Source organism: Hippocampus guttulatus, chromosome 11 (genome assembly GCF_054856545.1).
Source record: "Hippocampus guttulatus isolate MCC_2025c chromosome 11, RoL_Hgut_1.0, whole genome shotgun sequence".
NCBI classification, from domain to species: domain Eukaryota; kingdom Metazoa; phylum Chordata; class Actinopteri; order Syngnathiformes; family Syngnathidae; genus Hippocampus; species Hippocampus guttulatus.
Genome location: NC_141271.1, coordinates 16,536,490 through 16,563,223, shown reverse-complemented (window position 1 = coordinate 16,563,223; position 26,734 = coordinate 16,536,490). Strand labels below are relative to the sequence as shown.

Below are 26,734 nucleotides of genomic sequence, written 5' to 3'. Positions count from 1 at the left end.
ATGAACCCCGAAAGGTACCTTACTTCCAATTTTGTTTTGTCTGAGGTACATAGAGGACATATAAAAAAGGCTTTCTATTTTATTCTACCATGCTGCAAGGTAAAATATGTCCACTTATCAGTGCTTTAGAGTGCTGGAGGCCATGAGTTCCAATTCACACCCTGCGACTTTTTTTTTCTTTGGCTTTGATCAAAGCCTCGCTACCGTACCAACGACTTTTACGACACAAATACAAGTAGGTGTGTCTTCTAATCTATTCCACAAGACTTCCTGGTAAAATCAGTTGATTCCTGGGCGTATCGATGAGCTGGTAGCAAATTCTGATGGCTACGTTGAATTGTAAATAAAGACCTTGTGTTAACCGCTTTTCAAAAACATCATACATACAATAACTATTGCTCATTCCGATTATGAAGGGAGGTGGGTCGAGTAGCCGGAGACCGAATTTGGTCATGTGACGGCCTAATTCTGTTTGATTGGTCAAAAGGAGTCAGACAGCGCTAGTAGTTTCGTTGGATCGGTGACGCAGTCACGTGACACAAGTCCGACGGTCGCAGAAGCAAAAATTATAAACCTGTAGATAAAAATACAAGCAGCTAGGTGAATGTAGATAAAAGCTGCCCACTGTGGTTCAATTTGCATCACTCAAACCCTCTGCTCAATGTTTACCGATGCAGCTGTCAATCCGCAGCGGATCAACATCAACATGGATGACATGATTTTCCACAAGAGTGTGTGAACAAATGCTCACTCCACCTGCATGCCAATTGGAATATGTAGGAGGTAGTCAGCAGAAACCGTATGAGACAATTTAATGGATGAACCATGACACGTACGCGGTAACAAGATCGCTCCACTTTCATTAATGAATTGAAAACATTAACATCATGCAGTTGCCATGCCAACCTGTTCCCAGACTCTTTGGACCAATGACAACAGAATATGTTTTGGAAACTCACCGAGACATCAAAGAGCTCCTCTGTGTCATCCAACATGTGGACCCTGATGGTGACATGCCTTCCGGCGGGCATGGCCGGGGGTCTGTGCGTCGGGTCTAGTGTACTGATGCCAAGAGTCTCCGGGGCCCCGAGACGGTGCCCTGCTCTCGACGTCACAGGCTCCGGGTCGGGATCCGTCATGTTGCCGTGCGCTGCTGCTCGCTGCCCACCCTGCGCAGACGTCAAGAACGGCATCAGGCTTGACGCAGGTACGCAATGAGCTACGTAACCCCGCCCCTTTGCTCACATTAACACAGTCATGACAGAGGCTGGATTCACAACGACCGCAAATGGTCGCCTGTGGGACAAGCGATGAATGGAAAGTAATGTTCAGCACGTTCCTGATTTCAAGGCACAAACCAGACTGCGGTAATTTGATTTGACGCTGAAATTACGAGGCGGCAGCGCTAAGATCTGCGAGACATTCAAAATAATATTGATTTGGCAGGCTCGGCATATCAAGTTACAGAAATAGAGTTGGTGTCACATTTAATGCAGTAAATGGAGGGTAGGAGAAAATCAGAACGACACACATTCCCATGAGTAATTTTCAGAAACAAAATTTAGGAAAGTGGAGTCTGTATTTGTCTCAGGTGAGTTGAGGACAATCTCCTATTATGTTATTTAAAACTTGTTCACAAGGCCCTGAAACACCCTCATTCCCGGAGCCATGCTGGATTCTCTCCTGAGTGCACATTCCATCTGTCTGATGTCATCCTGAGACCTCGCCGCGCCGTGCAAGCGGGTTCCGCACCCACGAGCGTGGGCAGCCGCTCAACCGCCGCAGAGGTGCACGACCGCTGCCAATCGTTGAAGCGCTCCAAAGTGGAGAATGCAATTCAGCAGAGTGCGTCAAGACAACAGGCCAAGGACTGAGCGGACTTAAATGAATGAGTGTGAACAAATGGATAAAACTAGCAGTTGTTTCACGACGATTTTTTTTTTTTTACTATTCCTAAAAGTGATCTCAGTCACTCACTCTCTTTGGAATACAGTGTTGACGACAACCTGCTGCATACAATTCACAGCTGATTAATTGATGCGGCTCCAGAACAGTTTTAAACTGCCTATAGATGCTGCAAGATGCTTTCAAAACTACGACTTCAATCTAAATAAACCTCCTCAACCCAGTTCTATTATTTCTTGGCACTAAGATGACAAATGGAGGCAGTAGGGCACCATTTTTCTTTGGCATGAAGCTCCTCAACTCACTTTAACAGAGTTCAAACTTCTTTGGCACCGAGATGCCACAAGATGGCGTATAAAGACAAAAACAGCAAATAGAATTCGGATGGATCCATGAATGTGACTTTGCAAATGCGAAATGGCTAATATGCGTTGATGTGAGAGTTGTGCACGACTAAAACGCTGCATGATTCTGTTCTCTCTCTCTCTCTCTCTCTCTCTCTCACACACCCACACACTGGAGCTCATGAAACAGACCCCATGCATTCAACCATTTCACACCACTTATCCTGCTCAGGTCACGGGTGAACTGGAGTCCAAACCAGCTGATTTTTGGCAGGCGCCAGGGTTCACCCTGGACTGATTGCCAGTACAGGGTGCATCATAGACAAACAACCATTTACACTTCTATTCACACCCACAGCCATTTTTTTAATCTTCGTTTCACCGAACATCCATTCATCCATTTTCTATAGCGCCTGCCCTGATAGAAGGTGTGTGGCTCGAATGCATTTAGTGGATTTGAACTTTTTCACTGCAAACAAACATTTCAGATAAACACCGGCAAAAGGGATGACTGAGGAAGTGCGACTGACACACACACACACACACATGCCACTAAATGAATCACCTGATCATGAGTCAAGGCCAATGACTTTCTCTGAATAGGTCACTATGTAAAAACTAAAGAACAGTTTGTCATTGTACACCAGCACCTTGTTGCTCAGTGTCATAAAGCAAAAGGGGCCCTGCATGAAAAAGCCACAGCCCATGGAAGTGTTTTCCACAGATAATGACCCTGCCTTTGAACCTGCTGGCTTGAAATTCCCCACTAATGTGTAACATGGAGCTGTTAAAAAAAGAAGAAGAAAAAAAAGCAACTGGCTTATGGTCTCTCCTGGACTGGAACAGTGGTTCTTCTGTGTGCAGGGGCAACACACAAGGGCTCCTCAGTGAGGGTCAACACCGCACAGCTGGAATGCTTTAGTGACAGGCCCTTATGCACCGAAACAACCAGCTGTGCCCAAACTGGAACCACAGCAACATCCTTCACTCACACAGGGGTGTGGTTGGAGCGTGACAAATTCCCACCGGGATTTTTCATTTATTTTTTTGCCAATTGGAAATCTACCATCAAGAGAGCAGCCAAGCAACGCCAGCAGGATATCTCGACAAACGGGCATGCAATTTAAAGCCTCTGCAGGGATTCAGTGGAATTGAATGGCGGAATCCACCAGTCCGATTTTGTAATGTAGGTTAATGGAGCAGACTGCTGCAAAGCGCAGCATGTTTGCAAGCATCATGTGCAAGGCCACCACACTCACCTGGTCAGACGGTGCAAACTAGATTACCGGTGAAAACGTGCATTTCCGTGCACGTTACGGCGTCAAAAAAAAAAAAATAAACAACCCGACACGGCCTCAGCCTTCTGCGCAAATTCATCAAAGATGCATTAGTCGTGCAATGCAAAAGGCAAAGGTTCGTTTACATAGTGAAGATTTCCCCCAACTGTTTCCCACGAAAGCCACAGGATGACGGAAACACCACGTAAAACTTAACCCTAATCTCCTCAAACAAGTTGGATCACTTCCTCCAAGAGCAAACGGGATTTGGCAAACTCGAAACCTTACCGGTGCGTTTTCCCCCTTGGAAATGCCTCTTTTTTTAATTCCACACCTTCGGATACTCCGGTCGAGTAGATTACATGGACGTCCGGCGGCGGGCCAAAATTAAGGAACGCGGTCAAGCGGCCCAGGTGACTTTTTAGGTGCTGCTCGGACCGGATAAGAGAGTTTCTGCGGTCGCCATGGCGGACGGCAGAGTGAGTGAGTGAGCGAGCCGGCGGTAGCAGACGAGATTACTGCAAACCGAGCGGCCGATTCACTCAGGCTGGCTGCGGCGCAAGGAAAGAGGTGCAGCCGGGACGAGCAGACAAACGGGAAGAGCAACAGCCCCATCTAGAGGCCAATGTGGGATTTAAAAAAAACACCGAAAAGGCTCGAAGAGCAACAGCCCCATCTAGAGGCCAACGTGGGATTAAAAAAAACACCGAAAAGGCTCGAAGAGCAACAGCCCCATCTAGAGGCCAATGTGGGATTTAAAAAAACACCGAAAAGGCTCGAAGAGCAACAGCCCCATCTAGAGGCCAACGTGGGATTTTAAAAAACACCGAAAAAAAGAGAACGTCTGATATATGTACGATCGACGTAAAAAGTCGACACAGCTTGTTCAATTATGTCAGGTTTTTGTGATGTAAATAATGAGAACAGGAAAACTCAAGTAAAAAAAAAACTTTTGGGACCATGAATATGATCTATAAACTGCACAATTGAAAATAAAATGTTCTCTTTTAAATTACATATAGTCAGAAACCTTGGTCACACTTGCAGGACACAAAGGATAAAGACGCCAAAACATAACCGATAACAAAAGAGTGGCTAAGAACATATCATTTTGATGGATCTTGACATAAATATTATCAGACACTTGTGAAAGAAGTTGAAACATACAGTCTGGAGAGGGCACCATTGAAACCTGAGAAGATTGGAACACTTCATCTGGTGAGCTTGGGGGGTAAAAACATACTAAAAGTTTCATTGCGTTCTAAAAATCTATGATTGCAGTGATTCTCTCAAAATGTAGTGCAATAAAATACTAAGGGTGCCATCACTTTTGTTCAGGCCATTTCCGATACGTAATCTTCTTGTAGTTGATGGCAGTATGACTCTAGAAAATTTCAGTTGATCTGTTTTGAAACGCAAGAATTAACATAGTTTATTTGATATATTACAATTTTCACATGACAATTGTCATGAAGGCACGGATCAACACATTTTACACCGCTGTACAATAAAATCTAACAGAAAACTATAAGAATTGGGAAAAATGACCTTCTTTTTCATGCTTTTCGTAACATAACATTCATTAACAATCCTCTGCATCCGAATCCACTGATGTGCACACAGTGGCATTATTCTAAGAAAGGAATAACATTTCCCGCTCACTTTTTAAACCCAATATGCCTTAATTAGTTTCATAAATACAACAGACTTGTCAGTCAACGTCATAAATTACACAGCATCTGCAGTTCACTGGAGTCATAAGTCAAGGTCGGTGCTGTCGTCTGGATCCCAACCACAGAATCCTGTCCTCGGATCTTGATGTTGACAAACTTGATCTTCCAGCTGTTGTTCTCCAGCGGTGAGCGAATGAGCCCAAATATTTGCTCAAATATGCCGAGGCAGACTGTGTTTCTGTGGATGGTCCCGGCAACAGCCACCAGGACTAGGCCGTGCGGGGAGGACAGCACTTTGAGACCAGGCGGCTCCAAGTTGGGGCTGAAATGGAGACGCTCCTCTTTGGTCAAGGCCAGTAGACGATAGCTGACCATTTCGGCACCCAAGAACTCTTCCAATTGCTCATTGTCAGCTCTGAGGAGGACAAGTGCAACTTAATACAGGAAGACGTTGCTGTGTGGTGTGTAAAAAAATTCAGGAAAAGTTATGTGGTTTGGTGAAATAAACAACATGCATTTTTTTTGTTTTGTTTAATGTTTGGCTTTCCTGTAAAATCGAACCGGAACCAGAAATAGACAGTTTACAAAAGCATTTGGCCTCTTTTTAAAATAATTGTCCACTATCTGCCGCTTGTTGTGAAGTTCGGATTTAGCGCTTGTGAATCCAATTTCTGCTCACAACTCAAGGAAAAAAGACACACACACAAAAAAAGAATTCATCTGAGCCACAGGATGCACAAGGGCAGCAAATAACAGAGGTTAGGTCCCCAATTCCCGTCAAAAAAAATCTGAATAGGTTAAATTTGCAAAAGCTCAACTGTGAATATATGTGGTTTAGTATGTATACATCAGAAAAAAAATTGTATTGGTCTCGGATGATGGCCATTACGTTTAAAACAATAAGACAATGATACCTGGCAACAAGGCGGAGTTTTGCATCCGGCCAGAAATGCTGTGGTCCCCAGTCTTGAGGCTGCTGACCCAGTGATGAGTTTTGACTGTTCAAAAGCCGGAAGAACCAACTGCTGAATTGCTGCCCCAGCAACAAAATGTCGCAGCCAACGTCAGTCTTCACGTCTGCCTTCTCCACGGCTGTGTTTGGCACTGGTCTATGTCCGGTGTCATCTGTCACTCCTGGAATATGTTCTTCAATCACCGCCTTAAAGGAATCCCAATAATGAAAAACAACCAAGACAATGTTTTGTTTTTCTGCCTACGGTGAATCCCTGTAAATACACGAATGATATTCCAGACCAACTCTTATCGGCGATCATTTATGATACAGAGAGACCATTTCATTAAAAAAAAAAAGTACACCTCCCACATGCTTTAAATATATCCAAACATTCTTTGTAAAGACATTGTAAACATATTCGAACATGTAAAAACATCACATTATCGTGTCTGGGTGTGGACTGTGGCTAAAAGTACCTCCTGTGTCTTTTTGCATGTTTTACTGTTTCCCCCAGAATTTAGCAAATGGCTGAAAAGTGTTGTGGCTCACGTTAAGAAAATGAACTGTAAAATGCCAATTCAAAAATATTGATTAAAATATCTTCATTAATTCTAAAAAACAAAACGAAAACGAAAACACACACACACACACACACTAAAAGCATCAGCTTGTTTTGGTGCATCCAAATATTTCAAAATGACCCCACCTTGGCAGTTGACCAAAGCTCCAGCGTCCTCTTCACCAACTGGTGCTTCTCAGTACTGGGGGGCATCGCCACCCCCTCTTTGGCCAGGTACTTGAATATGATGTCCCGGTGGACCTTCTTCCTTTTCAGCAGCTCCTCTGCATTTTTGGTAAAGGCGAGGATTGTCTCTCTGGCCTCTTTATTTAAAAAAAAAGAACAAAAACAAAAGGCAGTAGACCATTACACTTCACTTCAGTGCACACATATTCACCAGAAAGAAGACATGTTGACATTCTTTGGGTCATTACACTGAATGCGACGCGCGAAGTAAACGTTTCACTGACATGCTAACTAACACAGAGAGGACATACCTGTAACATCCTCCACCATAATCATCTTATTGGTAACAGTGTCACTCAGTGAAAGTAGGTCCTCTTCCGACATCGTATTCAATATTTTCAAACACCCAGAGCGCTCTGATTCTGACAGAAGTGACATTTTATCTACCCCAAAGTAAGATAGAACAACCAAAACAACCAGGTCCTACTGCGAACATATTCGGGCAACACAAGAAGTGATATCTATAGTTCCGGGATAAAATCTGCAATTCTTTTTTCTGTTAATAAGCAAGAAAATCATTTATATTAAAAAATGCGTTTTTGGAACAATATGATGTAAAGGGTAACACAAAGGCGAATGTTTAAAAACAATCTACCAAATGGGGAAATCTGTGATCGGTAATCCTGTTGAAATCCTCGGCGCAGTAAACGCTGCTCTGAAATATATTATTTGGGACAAATGTATACATATTTGGAATTGAATTATGTACGTAGCTTAGTACGTGTCATGTGTGGATGCAGCAGCTAATCATATTCCTGTCCAGAACTTCAGTGGAATTATGAATGAATGGATGGATGGATGAAAGAATGCACGGATGGCTGAATTAATCGTTATAATGTAATATAACATGATTTGATTCAACGATGTCAGCAAAATAATATCGACTGTTGTTTTTTCGTAGTTACACTTAGTAGACTTTTGCTGATTTGATTTCCAGATGCTCTTGAACGCAACTTGAGTATGAGCAAACCGAGCCACAGTAGCACAGTCGCGGTTGTTTGCTAATGTTCGCGTTGAGCAGTCTGAACATTCGTCGTTTCAGTTCATGTTGATTCACAACATTTCCTCATGTCTTTGAATTTTCTCACAAGTTCATTCAACGGTGTAATTTAACAGTCTATTCAAGAAGGCACTGGGAAATTCCAACACGATTTCCAGGTATGTGACGTGTAATGCTTGATACTATGTTATTGTACGATTATACTTATATTTTTTACGATCTAAGATAGTCTTACTCGTGAACACATCGTTTTATGAGTCCTACAAGAATTTAGACTTTGGACTTTGTACCTGAATGGTTCAAAATTGCTTTTAAGTTAGCCCTGCTATCGACGTTGAAGAGATTGTGCCATTGTGCCGGTACACTCAAAAAATAGCATATTTATACAATAGAATAATTGGCTAAGTAAATAAAACAGTATTGGGAAAAAAAACCCAATCAGTTTCCTTATTTTTATTTATATATTTTTGACTGTATAAATCTCAGCAAGGGGACCTTCTTATTTGTTGTTTTTATTTCCTTTGATTACCAAAGACGTTAAAAAATGACTTGGGAAGTATGCTGTTAGGTTAAGGATATGGATTGCAGCCCGGCACAATATTTGATTTCGTTAATGTTTACACACAGTTATTGACCATCTCCTTCTGATTGTGTTAGCTAACTTAACTGAGAGGTAGAATTGTATACATTTTATACATATTATTCTTGCACACTAGAAGAAATATGAGTCCAGTGGGACGTACCAAAAAGTCTTCAGACAAATCATATCTCACTATGGTCGAGAAAAAAACAAAAAAACATTGCCAGTTGAAGAGCTATTTACTTCATTATATTTATTTTAGGTCCAGGAAAATACTAGTTGAAATCTAAATGACACCAGTTTGACTCTGGAAGTTTTCATCGGCAATCCATGTGGCGGCGGGGGGGGAAGAACGCTAAAACATAGATACCCTATCTTGTTGTAGATGGAGTTTATAAACAGTGACAAGGGACGGGTGACCATCTACTCCATCAAAGGCTGCCCACACTGCCGGCAGGCTAAGGCCTTTCTGGCACCCTTGGGAGTTCCGGTTTGCGACGTTGATCTCAATGAGCATCCGGAACTGCAGGCGCCAGTGAAGAAGCTGACAGGTCGCGTCACTGTCCCTCAAATATTCTTCAACAGCCTTTATATTGGGGGCACTGAAAAACTACGAAAAATGGTGAGAAAAACAAAGCGTTTGATAATACGATCGTACACTTGTGACTTGTCAACATGGCACAGTGGGAATTGTTGATCCGTGTCCTGTTTGAAGGCTCCAGAGGAGCTTCAAAAGTTGGTGAAGATGGTCAAGGAGGAACCTCTTACAGCCGACGCTCCACCGCTACCAGATGAGAAACAGTCACCGGGCGCTGCTTTGGACACTGACAGCGGCAAAAAAAGTATGTCGCACAATTTATAGCTTTGTAATGGAGGATAATGTTTTGGAGAAAAGAAGAACAAATCAAAGAATGAATATAATGTAACAAGAATACAATAGAGCACAGAATTTGGGCCCTCAAAATGATTCAACATGTCTTTGGGTGATACTTTCTGTAAACATGTTTACAGAGCTGCTATTGCGCAGTCACGTTTGTTTGAAGTAGTGAGGAAACTTGAACTGGCGCATGTGCAAGGTTTGGTCTTTCGACATAAAAGTCTGTCACATCTCCTGTCAACTGAAGTTTCAAGGCTCGAGATGAAAGTGCGCTCCACTTAAATTCATCGTCGGGTGGAGCCCGCCATTCGCCGGGGATCGGGACTTGACCGCGGCTAGCGGATTTCGCTCAATAATCAGCACTGCCCTCAAGTGATTTTCTATATGTATACTTTAAATAATAAATATACCACAAACTACAATCCCCAAATACTTTCATGGCATTTTAAAAGCTTACAAACATCTTCAAACATTGCTATGGAATATATTGAAATACTGTAACAGTAAACAGAACGAACAGTATGTACTAAGATAAGAAAAGATAAGAAAAACCTTTATTAGTCTCGCAATGGAGAAATTCCCAATTCACAGCAGCAAAGTTATGAAAGGAAGAAGTAGAACAACAAAATATAGGAGCTGCTGGAAAGGCAGCCACTCTCGCGGCGCCATTTTGAAGTCAAAATAACAAAAATAACACAACACAACACATAGGACACAGACAGTCGTGCAATCTTCACCACTTTTCTGCATACACTTTGTTGTCTGAAGCAGTTCTAGATGAAAGAGGAGAGGATCAAAGTGTCCTTTCACCAGTGGATCAGAGACGTCATGCTGAAAATGTGCACACGTCTGCTACAAGCTAAGTTTTGAAAGCAAACACGAAGCTGTAGCGTCCATTGACGAAAAGAGATTAGTTCACTTCTCCTGTCCCACGTAATCCGCTTCAAACTCCAAGCCGCGACTCCCAGTTCCAAATCCGCATCGGCGCTCCGCGCTAACGCTCATTTCTTCTCATCGTCGGCTCCTCAAGCCTTACATCCATCCAGCCGCAGACCGTTCAACAGCACCGATCTCTCCGCTGAACAAAGCGGGGCTGTGAAAAATGCTGCCCATTATAGGCGCAAGACACAAGCGCCCCGGGACTGTCCAGCAACAACAGTCAAATGGTGCTGACATTCCTCCCAGGCAAAAACAGTGCTGGTATACCCATGCTGCCGAGAAGGCGCAACCACCGAGCACAGAGTCTCCTCCTTGATGAATGTCGTGGCCAAAAAATGCTGAAAAAAGTCCACATCAGGTCCACACGACGTAACAACAAACACAAAGTGACAAAACAAACACAAAAACAACAAAAAAAGCAAGGCTCATGAGAGCACTTGCTGACGGCTGCCTACTCGGGCGCCATCTTGACTTCAAAGACTAAGACTAATAAAAACGAAACTAAAATATTTTTGCAGAAAAAAAATCACAACTAATCAAACAAACACGCTCTAAAAAATAATTGAAATGAATAAAAAAACATTTATCTGTATACGTATACGGGTGACGGTATTGAGTGCTGAGGAGAGGGAGTTGGGGGAGTGTAAAGAATAATTTCATTTCATACTTACAACGTGAAGAGAATGAAATGGAGGTCGGTGTATATGAATGTGAGCGATGACCGCAAGCGTGGATGTGTCACGTTTCTATTGTTGTACTCCTTATCAGAATTTGAGTGTGAGAAAGACGGCTTGGCTGACCTGGTTGCCGAGCTTAAAGATGCCAATTTGATTGGCATTCACAGAAAGGGGCTGGCTTTGTACAGGAAGAGCTTCTCAAAGGACAAACTGCTTGCCTGGCTCCAGAACGACAAGGGCATGGGTAAGCCGAGGTTCAAGGGCAGCGGTAAAAGTCAAATTCAAATTTCGCGACCATTTCTACAAAGGCCGTGTTTGTAAAATTATACCATACAATACATGCTGATTTATATAGCGCTTTCACAACAGCGAGAGCTGTTGGGTCACATCCAGCCTTGACTGTGGTCCTGTGTGTGCTAGACCACGTTCAGGCCTTGAGCGTTGGCCATGAATTGTTGCTGAAGAAGTACATGGTCATTGCCGGAGCGCACTGGGATTCGGATGGCAGATTTAGAGCAGTCAGCGGGGACACGCTGTTTAGGTTGCTGGAAGACGACCCGCATTCAGCCCTCAACGCAGGACAGACTGCGTCCTGCAGTCCCCTCGATGGTACGTCGGGTAGCGGCTGGCCTTGGCCGGTGACCTCTGGGGACTTTTTACGCCCAATCAAACTCTCCTTCAAATCTTTTTCCAAGTTCTCCTCCTGTCACTGCTGATACTCGTTCCATAAGGCTCCGTTGGGTTGTTTACTTTGACAACTGGTGGTTTTGGGGGTAAAAACTAGGTCGGCACCGAGACTGTCTGGACAAAAGCCTGTTTTTAACCACCGGATTCTGCTTTAGATTCACTCTCGCATGGCATGCTGTCTTTTAATTAAGGCCACAAACATATCGTAGTTTCCGCCCTATAAGGCGCACCTAAAAGCATTCAATTTTCTCAAAAGATGACAATGTGCCTTATAATCCGATGCGCCTTATATGTGGATCAATATTCTGATTTCTTGGACGTAGTATTTTCAATATTCTGTAAAGCGCTTGGTTACAGCTGCAGCGATTATGAAAGCGCTACGCAAATAAAGCTCTATTGTATTGTTTTGTATTCCCTTTAGCATAGCTCCATCTAGTGGATGCATAATCCGCCCGCAGCCACGATTGTAGCTTCGTTTCTATGCGCCTTATGACGCCGTGCGCCCTATATATGAAGAGTGTTTTAAAATCGGCATTTCATTAAAGGTGCACCTCATCCTCCGAAGTGCCTTATGGTGCGGAAAATACGCTACTTGAGTGTTGCTTCTGTGTTTTGTGTCTTTTGAATTGGATTTCAAATTAATTTGCTCTTGCTTTATGGCTGGGAACGAATTTCCTCTTGTAGTTCCTTTATTTTGTCATACGTTCAATTCTGTATTTTTGTCATATTAACATCAATTTTGCGAACTCGTCCATGATAGTTTATCCTGTTTTATTAATAAATGAATGTTTTTTTCCCCCACCTCCTTCTCATAGCGTCTGAACTCTCCTTGCTTTTACGTGAACTGATTCTCAAGTTGTTCTCGGAGCATCTGTCTGCTGACGGCAAGGTTTCGCACTTTCATTTTACTACACTTATACATTGACCGATGTCAGCAAATGTTCTTCAATGAAAAGCCTCAATTCACTCACATCCCGTCTGCTTGATTTTAAATCCACCGTGTGTGGAATTGCCTCATGTTCAAAAACGCCGCGTTCCAATACGAGTCCTTTTTTTTCCTCCCTTAGTCAGTGGACTACAAGGGCATGTCGGCCAACCCCGCTTTTCAGCGCTACTCCGAACTGGCCATTCAGCTGCAGAGGGTCAAGCTCCTCTCGCTGTCCCGAGAGGAGACGCTGGCCTTCTTCATCAACATCTACAACGCTTTGGTCATCCACGGTTACCTCCGCATGGGGGCTCCCACCAACAGTTGGCAGAGATACAGAGTAAGACCCCAACCCTCTTAACCCACCTCAGTGTTTTTGCTAGACTCCTACAGGCAACCGCTTTTGGATCTTGTTCCACTTTTTGTAGTTCTTCAACTACGTCAGCTATCTGATCGGAGGAGAAGTCTTCACCTTACAGGACATTGAGAACGGCGTGCTGAGAGGGAACAGGAAAGGGGTGGCGCAGTTCCGAAGACCCTTCTCCAAAACGGACCCCCGGCTACAAGTATGCCCTACGGAAAACACAGAATATTTTATTTACCGAAAATAAAATGTCAACTTGAACACAATCTGATCCGTGACAATTTGCTCGACTGTCATACGAGGCAAAAAGCCAACGAAAAAGCCAAAGTGAATTTCGACTGAATTTCGTGACGTTTAACTCTGCAGGTTCCACTGCTCTGTAATCAATCGGCGGGGCTTTAGTTTGATTTCCTGTCATGTCCCCCCCAGCTGGCGCTCAAAGATGTTGAACCTCTCATTCACTTTGCCTTGAACTGCGGCGCAAAAGGCTGCCCTCCCATCAAGACCTACACACCGCAGGTATGCTGGCCTGCGCTTTTTAACTCAAAGAGAGTCGGGGTACACGTCACACTACGTACACGATTTAGTTTTCAGCCAAATTTTGTCTTACTTAATCCTGGCAGGACATCGACAAGCAGCTCCGCACGGCGGCCGAAGCTTTCTTGGAGAATGACGACGCCTGCGTCGTGGATTCGGGGAAGAAAGAAGTCCGGCTCAGTCAGATCTTCAAATGGTACAAGGTTGACTTTGGAGGAACTGATGAGAAGGTAACCGCCCAACAATAGCTAAAATAGAAAAGACATTTTTTTTTAGTTGTCATTTATGTAACATGGCTTCCTTATGATGTACATGCTAAATGCATGGTGTGAATGCTTTCCGATCCATTCCTGCCATCATATGCGACTACAAATCCCTTTTCGAGGGGGCCCTTACCCGCTCACCTTCGATCAAATTGACTGTGGAGGCTTCAACCTGAATTCTCGATGCTCCTCCTGCCTTTCTTCCAGCTGCTGAAGTGGGTGCTGAAGCACATGAGCGACTCCCCCAAGAGGACCAGCTTGAAGGGAGTCCTCGCTGCCGGAAAGGCCAAAGTCAGCTTCCTCCCGTACGACTGGAGCTCCAACAGCAGCCACTGAAAACAGATGCGACATCAATCTCTCTGACAATGGGCTTCCCTTCTCTTCTTCCTCTCTTCTCTACCGCTTATGCAAAACCTTAATTTATTTCATGGTGGGATGGGAACCGTTTGCACTTTACCGTCTAATTGTACTGCTCTTTTTCAGGTGTTACACACGCAACACGCTGTTGTGCAGCAATATAAGTCAGAGGACAATTTGCACACAAAAAAAAAAAAAATGTCTTGGACTTCCAGATGTAATCTGCATGATCTTTTGTCATCGTTTTAATGCAATATCAGAAACTCAGGAGTCTTCATGTAAAATCAGAGTGAATCAATGGAAACAGGCTCATGTTCACGATGTCACTGAAACAGAGTGGAACATTTTAACCCCCAAAATGCGTTAGTGGCAAATTAGCTGTCATTTTAACACAGAGGTAAAACGCAAGGTCGAATTGACTTTTTTTTTTTTTTTTTAAAAAGGTGGTGCACTTTTGCAGGGTGACCCTCAGATGACGCACAGAAGCACAGAGAGGGCTCCGTGCCCTCACCGTGGGCCTCCAAAATGTGTTGTGGAAATATTGATCAAAACTTCATTCACGAAATGTCTCCTTTGGTTATTCTTAAAGCCTCGTTGTACACGAAACATACGAACCCCCCCACCACTTCTGTCTGTTGGACCTGAGCTTAAAAAAAAAAAGTCCTGTATATGGTAGCTCTCCTTTCATTGTGTGATCCGTATCTGCTGCGTTTTGATCCTCATTTTTAAATCAGGTGTAATTGTACATTAAGTTTACTTTGTGTCCACCATATGTACAGTATATTTCAAGGTTTCAAGGAATGGTCCTGATTATTTTTTTTACAGCTACTAAAGTACACCAAAGCAATAATAGTAAGAGCAGCATGTTAAATCGGAACTGCATGCAGGAATTAATGCAGCTTGAAATCCCTGAATGCACTGATGTTCTTACTACTGTTCTTTTCTTGTTTCCTGGACATTAGTTGGTTGGAGTACTGGTAGTTCTTTGTAAACCCCCCCCCCAACCCCAACAAGGCAGGGTCACTATGAGAGTACAGAATTTTCATCCACTTCTCTTGCATAGAGATGTTTATTACTACTGTAATTTACTCAAAGTGATTATGGTATGCAATGAATTGACTTATAGGATACAGGGCTGTTTATATTAGGAGATAAATCCTGCACATTTTCTATAAGTATGCTATAAGGATGATATGCAAAAAATGTTTGAATCCTTTTTTTTTTTAAACCATGACAGCAATATGTATACGAATGAAATATGCACTGCTTAAATAAAAATATACTGAATTGGATGTATTTTTTTTCCCATTTGTTTAATTAAACAGATTTTAGTCAGTTTATGTAACAAAAATAGGTTGGCGTTATACCATAACAAATATGTTGGGGGTTTTTTTTTTTTTACATTTGTACACATAAATAATCCATACATACCAAAAAAACCAAGAAAGACCAAAAAAGATTTGTTTCCAACTTTTCCTTTAAGTTGGTTTTTTTTTTTCATCTCACGCGTCACTTCCTACGTAATTTAATACTAAAGAGATCCGGGCAGATTTTGATTTTGGCGATTGCTTGAGTAAAAAGCTCTAGATGTTTTTCCATCAACATGATGACAATGCGGATGACTTGAAAAATAAATACACATTTCACAAATCAGATATTCCTCTCATGCCCAATGAGCCTTTTGCGTGTCTCTCTCTGCTCGAGAGTGATGCGTTTGGAAGACTGTCGGAGTATTAGTAACCAGAACACATTGGGTTTGTCTTTCATTCAATTTCTATGAATTCGACTTGACTTTAAGGGCTAGCTAGCAAATGGCACAAACTATGTCAGAAGACATGCGGACATTTTGACATTTCTGCACTGACAAGCGCTTAGAAACAGTCGACGCCTTCTTGATCCACATTGCGGATACGGTTGGTATGACTGATTTTAAAAACAAAAAAATGTATCAGTGTATACTACACTTGAGTTGCAGTCTCCTCTCATATCCTAGCCGTAGTAAAAAGAGACTGTACATATTTTTGGTCAAATGAGCAGATTTCCATAAGGCGCGTTAGCTTTCGTCATCCGAATCAAATCCAAAGAGAGCCGAGCACGTGTTGAGAGCTTTGTGATTCTGGAGTTCTTGGACGCTGTCGAAGGAGGACAGACACTTTTCGCATCGATGTCTGATCTTCTGTTCACGTTTACCTTTGCTCTCGTGCGTCTCATACCTCACCGAAAAATGCGTCTGGGCGTAAAAACTGCAAGACTGACTTTGCGTGTGGGCTTCCTCGGCCCCGACTCTCCTTTTGCGCATGGACAGCTGCGACTCATCCATGTAGGTGCTGGGCGGCAGCCGGGTAAAGTACGTTTTGTAGAAGGGCGCGCAGGTAGGCTCTTGAGTGTTGAAGGTTTTGTGCTGCGCGATGAGCGGCTCCTCCCACTTGCTATCCACACCCTCGGCCATCGTGGTGTTTTTCTCCATGTCCTTGACGTTCAAGGGGTCCGGAACGGGATTCCTGCAGGTAAATCGGAACTTCTTTTTGTGATGCGCTTTTTTCGAAGTGGCGCGCTTGCTTCCTTTTGGCCCTTGGCATTGTTTCGGCTCCTCGAATCCGTTGATGGGTTTTTGGATGGGCTCCGCCGCTTTCAAACAAACCTCGGCGCTATCCGGCACGTTTGCCTCGACGGCGAGATTTCCCGAAGTGGATTTCACGACTCCCGGCTTCTCCTGGTTGACTTGCTTGCTCTGCGACCATCTCTCCTCAACCTTGATCCTTTGCTTCCAGGGCGCCTCGTCGCTTTGCCTCTGCTGCCGGCCCAGGTCGTCCCTCTGAGGGGGCGGCACGTAGTGTCGCCACTCGTGGTCAAAGAGGTTGACGATGTCTGAGAACTGCTTGTTGCAGTTGGCAAAAGCGCACACGGCGCTGAAAGGGTCGTGGGTGCTCATGTGCGCTCGGAGTTCTTGCGAGGTCAAGAAGCGCTGGTCGCATTGCGCGTGGAAGCAGAAGTGCGGCAGTAAGGGGTCGTGGCGCCTGATGTGCTCCTTGTAATACTGGACAAACTGGAAGTTGCTGTATGAAACGAAAGCAAAAAGGACAAAGATCAACATGAGGGAAGGAATCTGTTTGAACGCGTGCCATTCAAATCATGATTTGCTTTCACTGTAAAGCAGTTGTGGCAGATGTGTAAGAAAAAAAATGTAAATAAAAAGCTTTCAAAACTGTCGTACTTTCCGGACTATAAGCCACAACTTTTGTCACATGCTTTCAACTCCGCGGCTTATTTAATGAAGCGGCCTATATTAAGATTTGTCTAACGGCCGCCTGTACTGTTTTTCTTTGTAAACATCTCATGTTACAATGTGGGCACCTGCGGCTTATGTGTGTACAAAATGTAGAGGGTGCGACTTATAATCATAATTTTTTTTTAAAAGGCCATAATGACAAAGAAGAGAATGGCTCTCCGATGTTTGTATTCACAGTGACTCAATAAATTGCAATCCTGTGTCCAGTAAATATTTTGCAGAGGATAAAGAATATGTAGATGTTACTCTGCCGTTTGTGTTCAAACGCTTCCATTTCTGAAAGGTTTCTAAAACGGTGACAATTGATGCTAATCATGAGCATCAATTAGCATCGTTAGCACTGGCTTTGGTCCGTTTAATTTGACGGTAAAAAAATAAACCGTGAGCGACATCAAACTGTTGGAAGCCTCCGTTTTTGGAAAAATTGTGCACCATTTGCCAAAGTGCTGCTTGATTGTGACGCGAGTTGAGTTAACGGCACCCCCTATCTCAGGTTCGCGCTCGCAAGTCTCAGCAAACGCGGGCTAATGGCGGCTCGGATCTGGAAAAACTTGCAAGCCGGTTCACTCCTACTTTTTAGGCGTAAATCCTCTGCCTTGGTCTTGATGGCCCTACTGCGTTGGTTCCGCAGGCGTGAATGAAACTTACCGACTGCAGAAGGTGCATTTGTGCTTGGCCCAGACAAAGGTCTTTTCCAGCACTTGGTCATCGTTGAGGTGACTTCTGACGGCGTGTTTGGTCAAGTTGCTGCAGTGTTTCAGGAACACCCGATCGCAGGACGGGGAAGGGCACAACACGTACTTGCCGACGACGTCGTAGCCGTTTTCTCCTGCCGCGTCGGCTTCGTCCTGCTTTGCGGCTGCGGGAGCTTTGATGATGACCAGGTCGTCTTGAATGACCACCTGCTCGTCCTCGAAGTCTAACGGCACCGCGGCGGCGTCTTTGTTCAACTTCTTGGACTGGGCTTGTAGCTTCCGGAGCGCAATGCGGAGGTTTCGCATGATTCGATCTTCCCGACTGAGGCTGGAAACTTTGACTTTGCTGAGTTTCTTCCGAGGTTCCTCGCTAGGTGTCTGGTTCTCGTTGGGAGGAGCCTCCAACTGATTACTCGTCGTCCCGTTTGTGGTTTGGGCTCCCTCGGCCTCGGCGTCTTTGTGGTTCTTGCACATTTCTTCGATGTGCTCCCAAATGTGCTTCTTTCCAACAACTAAGTGCTGGAAGCATTTGCCACAGATGATGCACCTGTTGCGCCTTTTGAAGTGGGCAATGAAATGCCTCAACACATTCAAGCCTTTATAGTTTTTCTTACAGGGGTGACAGTAGAAAGTGACACAAGCGTATTTTTGTCCTCGTTGCACCTTTTCCCTCCACGTTCTCTCCACTTTCACCTGAAACAAAAGACACACAATGGTTTCTCAACTTTGATGTGGGCAGACGGCTTCCATTGCTCCTCTTTCAAAGCACGTCTTCTCTGTCCAGAATCGCAGTCGATGCATCCGGCATGAAGGCATTCACGTTTGTTCACAGAATGGAAGTTTGATTTGATTTATTACTTTGACGTACTGGAAAGTAATCCCTCGTTTCATCGCTGTGGTTACGCTCCAAAAAGAACCCGTGATAAGTAAAATTCCTAAGTAGTCATCATTATTTTTTTTTACCGCTATTATGCATACAATACTGTATGGAATGGAAGAAAAAGATAACCCCCACCCCAAAAAAAACGGGACGAAAATAATTGGTAAAAGAGAGAACCCGTGAAAGACGAACCGTGTTATAGCGAGGGATTACTGTGTACAGTCAAACTGATTGGAACCGGGTCCGCCGGTGAAGAGCGAAAATCGTCGTTTTTGACTGATTGCATTGACGCCCATTGAAATTAGTTTTTTTTAATACCCCAAGAATTCTTCAGAAAGCACTAATAATAAACATTCAAAATGCGTTCTACAAACCTAACGTGGGACATTAAAAAAATATATATATACATATATATTTCTTTTTTTTAATAGATCTGCAAAGAAAATCTTTTTTCTTCTTTCTTTTTCTAAAAATTTTCAAAGAAAATCTGCAAATATGCAAATCCATGGATATTGAACTGCGAGTATACAGAGGTTGATTGTATGTTGATGTTATCACATGACAGTAAATAATTTTTTGCCAAGGAGTGACCAAATTTCTGATTTGTGTCTTATACTACTTATACGACGAGTATAACATACTAACCTTGATGTTTGATTTTTCATATTCCTCAATGATTGGCGGCTCTTCCGTCGTGTCGTTTTCGCATGTGGAGAATTCTGCGGGCATTTCCGTGTCACTGTCTGTCGACCTTAGATGGTAACTGTGCATCAGTTCTATCGCCGAGCTCTGTAATTCCTGACGTGGTCCATCAAGTTCGGGGTCAGCTTCAACGGCCGGGCTAACAATCGGAGGCTCGGCAGAAGGAGCGCAACGAGGGGAAGTTTCCCCTCGGCTTGGACCGCAGTTGCCGTGTCCGTCCTTTACGTCTACGGCTTGGGCGTTCATCCGCACACTTTGAGGCATTTCCCCCTCTGCGCCTTCTGTATCAGTTTTCTCCCCCAGGGCAGAGTCGCCCTTGGGGACGGATATTTCATTATCAGGGTAAGAGAGCTCCAATCGATGCGCAGGCTTCCTCCCCCGCTTTTTCCCTTTCAGTACGACCACTTTCTCTTGGACGGGCTGCGGCGGCGCCTCCAGCAGAGGAAGACCTTGCAGCCATCTTTTTTTCTTGCCTTTCCTTTTCAAAATTTGGCTTTTCACACATCGGGACAAATATTCTCTCTTTCGATTAAGAGGGAGCTTGCCGGGAGTACAATTTTCCCGCCTGGTGTGATTGCGTCGTAGTGAATACGCAGATTTGTTACACGATGGGCTGGGTTTGAGATTGTACATGAATTCCGGGTCGTCACCTTGGTCGACGTCCTCATCGGACAAAAGTCGGACTTTCCTTTGCAGTCTGCGGCGCCATTTTCTCTTCTTCACAGGAGCATGACTTGACAAGCTTACCGTGTGCCTCTCAGAAGAATGTTCCGGAAGAGGGGGCTCTTTCTCCGACTTAGTCCCAGCACTCTTGCTGGGATTTAAATGTTGAGCATAAAAATCAGTTCCACGAGTACTTGTTAGCGCCTCATCACAGCATTCCTCCTCCTCCTCCTCCTCCTCTTCTTCTTCACTCATCTCATTGATGAGAGCGTCCTTCATGACTTGGTCGTCTATCAACTCCAAGCAGCGGGTCCTGAGGGCCAAGATGCTCCAGAACTCGGGGTCAAATGACAGACGCCCCTTCAGCATCTGAAATTATGAGATGCAACATATTTTGAAATGGAACTCTGTCCTAACCAGTAGACTGAGTACACAGGATGTCCATACTGTGTTTATTCCTTCTTTCTCCGCATCCCACCTGCATAATTTTGAAGCGAACGTTGGTCGGGACAAGGCTGCGGTGAGGATGCGTCTCCTGGTCGGGACGCTTGTAAAGCAGGCGCACCGTTCGGTAAGCTTCCAAGCTTCTCTCCAGGCAGAAGACCAGCAGGGCGCACGCTCGACAGATCTCCAGATCTCCGGGCAGGAGGAAGGCGATGGTTTTGCAGACCAGAGATTGAGCCACGTCGTCCGCTTGCTCGTCACACAGCTGCAAGGCCCTGGCGCAAAGCTCCATGCAGACTTGGACTCCATCGCGGCCCAGCTGCCACAACAAACCCCCAACGAGACAAAATCTGCGTTTAAAGTCAGGGATGTCAAACTCATTTTTTTAAATCGCATATATCGATATAAAATTGGCCCTGCGTTTGATTGTTATGACGCACATTGTTAAAAACAAGTGGAATTTGAAATCAGTTGTCAAAAAAATTGTGTTGGGCAAATATTTAAGTTTTGTTGAGATTTGGTGAAAAAAATGCTTGCAATATATATATATATATTAAAAGCAAAGAAAAAAATATTCTCAGTGTAGATTTTCTTCCAATATGAAAGTAACAATTCCATTCTAAAATTATGAGGCGGGGCAGATCTACCCGCAGGGCTTGGAATTTGACACCAGTTGCTTTAAGCGATGCAGGTTCACCTTTTTAATTTCGATTCACAAATCGAGAGGACTTCCGAAATGATGAGGTATGCTTGGATTGGCCGGCATCCCGCAGATAAATGATTGCAGTCTCACCTCGGCGCTGACGATCTTGATGAAGGGGAAGATGGCGCGGACGTTCTTCGCAGAGTAAGCCAGCCGCGTGCACTCGGCCAGGAAGTCCCGCATCGACGGGTGGATTCGAAGATGCAACCTGCTCCAGATGAACGCCAGGTCCCTGACAGAAAACAGTGAAGGCGACAATTAGTTGACAACCACAGAACCAGAAATGAAATGGTCCGCAATTTTGCGTCCTGGCTGTTTACGGTAGCACAGTAATGAACGCGACACAACTTGTCCAACATCAACCGCATACAAATAACAGCTAATGAGGACCAGTTTCTTCGCGGATGCCAACAAAGCAACCACCGAGTACATGTCTTCTTTCACCGCCTTCCGACAGAGGCTCATTACATGAAGCAATAAATAAAACACCAGCAGGGAAGAGGTCTGCCAACATTCCTCATCAATGTGCATACAATAAGTGAACTAATTAAGTGGCGGTGGGGGGGGGATGTGAACGCTCAAAAGCCAACAGTGAGCTTGACTCTCTCCAACAGATTACGGCGCAACCGATTCCTGATTCATTTCTGTGTGCTCTTAACGAGGCACCGAGCCTTGCATAAAACAAACGGATGTCTCAGGAGATTGTTTAGCTTGTTCCTGCTTGATTCAATCCGAGGATGACAATGTCAGCCCGGACTGTTTTGATAGGATCAGAAAAAATTGACGCGAGTCAGACCGAGCGTAGCCGTCAAGGCACCAGACCGCTCTCGTCAAGTTTTGTTGCTATACAGTCAGGTGAAAAACAAGTTTGAAGTGACTGGCATGCACCCACTTAAGAGGCGGCCTCACGCGAGAAATTATTACCGCAGATAAGATTTGTTATTGTTACGAGATAAGACTTCTGCTCAAGAAATGTCATTAGCGAACTTTATTAATTACGTTACAGGCTTGCCTGTGTTGACCGTATGCTTCGAGCTCTTTTTAGTCAGCCCTAGTTATTTATCTGTGTTGTGAAGTCCACATCGTTGCTCTTTGTCAATAGTTCAAAGTGGAGATGTGTGCGCTTGGTCTAAATTGCTTTCCACTACTGTATTTATTCATTCGCATTGTTTATAAATTGCATTTCTACTGTCTTCAGTACATTCTTTGTATTTTATAAACTTAAAAAAAACATCTGTATTCCGACATCTTACCATATGTGGTACATGTCTCCATTGTGTAGCTGCTGGGCAAGGAACACTTTGCACAGTGACAAAAGGAGCTCATCCTTTTCAACTTGCTCGGTGTTACAGATAATCTCCACCGCGTCGCGGCCATCGATCTGTGCCATCTAAAGAGGAAGGGGTACATTTGTTTCAACCTCATCATCTTTCACCATTATTTGAATTTATATTACACACACACACGTTGCATTGAAATACAAAATTCCTCTCTTCTTTGTACATTTTTTTTTTCATCTTACTACTTTTACTTTTTAACCGCAAAACAAATAACCCGGCATGCAAAATACTGTCCTCGGTACCTGCTTGTGAAGGTGTTCATGCAGCGAGGCCTTGTAGAGACAAGTTAAGTAAGCCTGATGCAGGTACAAATGTTTTCCAGGCTTGTGGTTCTCCAGGCAGACTTTCGCCAAGGCCATAGCTTCCTGTATTCTCTCACATACTTGCAGGTAGCGAATCCGTAGCTCCAAAAAAACAGGCAGCTCCGAGCTTAGGTAATCGTCAACTGTGCAAGGAAGACAAACGGTACATAGAGAATGTGCTATTACTATTAACAATAGCTTTTGTTTAGGGATTTGGGAACAAAATGCAGCCAAACGTTACCCTCTTTGGGAGGCAAATCGGTCTGCTTTAGGATTGCTTGCAACACCTGGTTCTCCCATGGACCACCGGCTTTTATGATCAGTCTTGCATGTTGAAGATATACATTCCTGTGCCTTAAAAGCTCAGTGTGACATGCCTAACAAAGAGTAAATGGACAATAATGAACAGGTCCAAAACAAATGATTCAACTTTCTAACGCAACGGGAAGCTACTAAAGAGTAAGTGAGGCAATATGTGTCACCTGATAGGAGTCGAGGATGTCTTTTAAAGGTTTTTCCCCAAATTCCTCTTTGCTGAAAAATAGAAGAAGCTCAAAGATGCTCCTGCAAGACAAGATGGTTTCATAAGAGAAGTGAGCTAAAGCAGCGGAAGAGCAATGTTGCATGGTTTTATTAGATGCAGAGAGTAAGGAGATCACTCACAAGGCCAGACGGCTGAGAATATTGTGGACGTGCTGACAGTCGTCGGGGAATCTGGCCGTGGCTTTTGTGAAACCGCACAGCGCTGTCTGTAGTAACTTCAATTGAGGCAGAGGAACTTGCCATTGGCCCGTGTATGCTTCAACCAACTGCACATCGGGACCATGGGAAGATAGACAAACAACAGTAATAATAAATAAAATATCTCAACACATCAGCACACATTGTTACATTCTACGCAGTGGAGCGTGACTACCATATTGGAAGAGCGGCACGTGCATTGTTCAGCCTTACTTTATGGTTTCAACAAATGAGCATGGGTTAGTGGTGTGAATGTCGAAGATGAATGGGCTGGACGACAGCAGTGATCGCCAACCATTGGGCCACGGGCAGCACATTACTGTGCTTAACTTTCATTTACTTGGTCTGAGAATTATTCATTAAGTACAATTAATGTTATCTTTCTTCATCTATCTATGCCAGTGACATTTCTGAACAGGCAAAAAACCCGGAATGCTTTTCCAGTAGCTAGTAGGATCTGTGCATCCACCTATTGCCATTCATACAAAAGAATACGAGCTTTGTGTTCAAGGCCCAGACTTCACAATGAGCAAATAAGTCTGCGTTCCAATTGAGACAAGGGGATTATTATTTTAGTATATGGTGTTTACTTTTTGTGACATTGTAGTTTGGTGGTGTGCCAAGAGGCTATTCTAATGGAAAATATGTCACTTGGTTCAGTAGAGAATGGAGAAAGACTAAGTGTCCATCTTGCCGTCAGTCATTTTTCTCCACAGGCGAGCAAATGTCTGAATACGAACAGAGTTTAATATTTTAACTTAGATCGGTATTAGCGAATAAATAAGGCTTTACACAACAACAATACAAGCCCAGGATTCAAGTGACACTTGCTCTCGACAAGGCAGGCATTGGGGGCATGACGTTCGTTAGCAACTCGTTAGCATCCAGCTATCACTGTAAACAATCCCCCAGTGCACTGGAATTACACGTTGCTTTTTTTCAGGGAGTAATTTCACTGGACGGTCATCTTAAGACTGTCTTTTTTTATTCTCTCAGTTTCATATCTAATGCCCATGTGATGGATTTAGCACAGGATAGCATCAATTGTTGCTAACCAGAACGCTAACGTCAGGCAGGAACGCTTAGTAGTGGTTGAGCAGAATCAACACATCAATACGCGTGGAATATCGAACGTAAACAGTTCCAACGTACCTCACAAAACCCCAAACAGTAGTCTTTGCTTTTAAGGGCGGACACATCGCTGCAATATCGACTACACAACGATTCTAGAGCTAATTCCAGCCCGTCAGTTTCTACATCACTTTCGCTGTCCGCCATACTGTCTAGCGCATCCGGCGCATAGTCCAAGTTGCCAAGTCAGACACAATATATCCTGTAATCAACAAACACACCAAACTGGCAACCTTATAATTAAATCGTGTCGTGACACCGACCACTCGAATAGAGAAAAACTACAGTAACTGTGTTAAGGGATTTTATGAATAACACGGATAACGTGAAGCAGTCGTGGTTTATTCCACGATTCAACACTCTTGGACCAAAGTTTGTTCCGGCTTGTTGCTAGGCAGGGTTTATGGAAACCAATTTCTCCACATGCCAGTCAGAACTTAATTACTTCTGTGTTCAATGTAAATTGGTACATTAACTTCCGGTCGGTATGTAAACGTCACGACAGAGCTTGTAGCTCGTCTTTGTGAAGTAAATATGTCATTTCAACCTCGAAAAGTACTGACATTCCTGATCCCAAGGGAGATGGAGCTACGATGCACTATTGCTGTTCCTACTTCACCATAGTTTTTGTACTTCCTATTTGTAGCATAGTATTCAATATTCAAAAGAGAAGTTTCGTGTACTGTATTAGAATTTCATTTGGACAAACATTACAAAAACTGGAGTGTAGAAATTCCATCGTGGATACTTTTTTTCTTGACGAGGCCGCAGGGCTTCTCCCCTGGGGTACCTCATCTAGAAATTCCTAACAATACTGAAATGAAAACCACTATCATTATTAATACAATCTGTATTCATAAAGGTAGTCCAGTGGTTAGCACGTCGACTTCACAGTGCAGAGGTACCGGGTTCAATTCCAGCTCTGGCCTCCCAGTGTGGAGTTTGCATGTTCTCCCCGGGCCTGCGTGGGTTTTCTCCGGGTACTCCGGTTTCCTCCCACATTCCAAAAACATGCATGGCAGGCTGATTGATCACTCTAAATTGTCCCGAGGTGTGAGTGAGGGTGTGCATGGTTGTTCGTCTCTGTGTGCCCTTCGATTGGCTGGCTACCAATTCGGGGTGTCCCCCGCCTACTATAATAATAATATATCACATTTGTAAGCGCCTTTCATAACACTCAAGGACACTGTACAACCAAGAGCAATAGTAAAACACAGATAAAATAATAAACAAAGAAAGAAAGATTTAAGGCGGGTAGGCAAGTCTGAATAGGTGGGTTTTGAGCTGGGTTTTGAATATGGAAAGAGAGTCAATATTACGAATGTTGGGAGGAAGTGAGTTCCAGAGTTTGGGGGCAGAGCGACTGAAGGCTCTGCACCCCATTGTACTGAGACGGGCAGAGGGTAGAAAAAGGTGGAGGGAGGATGAGGACCTGAGTGAGCGAGAGGGAATGGAGATTTGAAGAAGATCTGACAGATAGGGGGGCGCAAGGTTATGGATGGCTTTGAATGTATAGAGAAGTAATTTGAAGTTGATTCTAAGTTTGACAGGAAGCCAGTGGAGCTGTCGGAGGATGGGGGTGATATGATGGAAGGAGGGGGTTCTCGTGATGATCCGGGCTGCTGAATTCTGAACAAGTTGAAGTTTATGGCCGAAGACAGCTGGGATAGGCTCCAGCA

General features: G+C 44.0%; 4 protein-coding genes across 7 annotated transcripts in view; 1 reads left to right on the top strand and 3 right to left on the bottom strand.

Moving 5' to 3' along the window:
- LOC147198357 (FERM, ARHGEF and pleckstrin domain-containing protein 1) overlaps positions 1–4,080 on the bottom strand; it is a 43,645-nt gene extending 39,565 nt beyond the window's left edge. Inside the window, exons 1-2 of one of the 3 annotated variants that reach the window (XR_015102296.1) lie at positions 3,815–4,080; positions 960–1,169 (exon numbers count right to left, since the gene is read on the bottom strand). Coding sequence is in view for 2 of the 3 variants with exons in the window: in XM_086124029.1 (XP_085980155.1) it covers positions 960–1,139 (180 nt within the window). In the remaining variant the exon portion in view is untranslated. The remainder of the gene's footprint in view (positions 1–959; positions 1,170–3,814) is intronic. The other 2 variants (XM_086124029.1, XM_086124028.1) reach the window with 2 other exon arrangements.
- A 692-nt stretch (positions 4,081–4,772) lies between these two features.
- On the bottom strand, positions 4,773–7,387 carry c11h3orf38 (chromosome 11 C3orf38 homolog). The gene is made up of 4 exons (XM_086124030.1): positions 7,211–7,387; positions 6,861–7,036; positions 6,114–6,358; positions 4,773–5,614 (listed from the first exon to the last, which is right to left on the bottom strand). Exons 1-4 carry the CDS (start codon positions 7,335–7,337, stop codon positions 5,248–5,250), a joined length of 915 nt encoding a protein of 304 aa, XP_085980156.1. The 5' UTR covers positions 7,338–7,387; the 3' UTR covers positions 4,773–5,247.
- A 506-nt stretch (positions 7,388–7,893) lies between these two features.
- On the top strand, positions 7,894–15,457 carry LOC147198355 (uncharacterized). Its single transcript, XM_086123347.1, has 11 exons — positions 7,894–8,117; positions 8,925–9,161; positions 9,255–9,381; positions 11,124–11,276; positions 11,453–11,641; positions 12,535–12,608; positions 12,787–12,984; positions 13,073–13,210; positions 13,438–13,527; positions 13,632–13,775; positions 14,016–15,457. Exons 2-11 carry the CDS (start codon positions 8,925–8,927, stop codon positions 14,142–14,144), a joined length of 1,479 nt encoding a protein of 492 aa, XP_085979473.1. The 5' UTR covers positions 7,894–8,117; the 3' UTR covers positions 14,145–15,457.
- On the bottom strand, positions 9,790–25,215 carry znf654 (zinc finger protein 654). 2 transcript variants are annotated; one of them, XM_086123346.1, is made up of 13 exons: positions 25,077–25,215; positions 23,847–23,992; positions 23,666–23,747; positions 23,425–23,560; positions 23,124–23,326; positions 22,795–22,931; positions 21,632–21,773; positions 20,873–21,157; positions 19,675–20,763; positions 18,103–18,842; positions 13,942–17,221; positions 13,619–13,793; positions 9,790–13,217 (listed from the first exon to the last, which is right to left on the bottom strand). In XM_086123346.1, the coding sequence occupies exons 1-11, from the start codon at positions 25,200–25,202 to the stop codon at positions 16,219–16,221; spliced, it is 4,089 nt and encodes a 1,362-aa protein (XP_085979472.1). In that variant the 5' UTR covers positions 25,203–25,215; the 3' UTR covers positions 9,790–13,217; positions 13,619–13,793; positions 13,942–16,218. The 2 variants fall into 2 exon arrangements, with proteins under 2 accessions (XP_085979472.1, XP_085979471.1); XM_086123345.1 differs by having other exon boundaries at positions 13,950–17,221.
- Between the last annotated feature and the right edge of the window lie 1,519 nt (positions 25,216–26,734).

Excerpts from the sequence above, each read along its gene's own strand:
- znf654 (XM_086123346.1), bottom strand. The coding sequence starts at position 25,202 with ATGGCGGACAGCGAAAGTGATGTAGAAACTGACGGGCTGGAATTAGCT. Across the intron at positions 23,748-23,846 it reads ATTCTCAGCCGTCTGGCCTT|GAGCATCTTTGAGCTTCTTC; the intron begins GTGAGTGATCTC and ends CTTGTCTTGCAG. Across the intron at positions 23,561-23,665 it reads ACATCCTCGACTCCTATCAG|GCATGTCACACTGAGCTTTT; the intron begins GTGACACATATT and ends ACTCTTTGTTAG.
- LOC147198355 (XM_086123347.1), top strand. The coding sequence starts at position 8,925 with ATGGAGTTTATAAACAGTGACAAGGGACGGGTGACCATCTACTCCATC. Across the intron at positions 13,528-13,631 it reads TCAAGACCTACACACCGCAG|GACATCGACAAGCAGCTCCG; the intron begins GTATGCTGGCCT and ends TAATCCTGGCAG. Across the intron at positions 13,776-14,015 it reads TTGGAGGAACTGATGAGAAG|CTGCTGAAGTGGGTGCTGAA; the intron begins GTAACCGCCCAA and ends CCTTTCTTCCAG.
- c11h3orf38 (XM_086124030.1), bottom strand. The coding sequence starts at position 7,337 with ATGTCACTTCTGTCAGAATCAGAGCGCTCTGGGTGTTTGAAAATATTG. Across the intron at positions 7,037-7,210 it reads TATGGTGGAGGATGTTACAG|AGGCCAGAGAGACAATCCTC; the intron begins GTATGTCCTCTC and ends TTTTAAATAAAG. Across the intron at positions 5,615-6,113 it reads AAACTCCGCCTTGTTGCCAG|AGCTGACAATGAGCAATTGG; the intron begins GTATCATTGTCT and ends TGTCCTCCTCAG.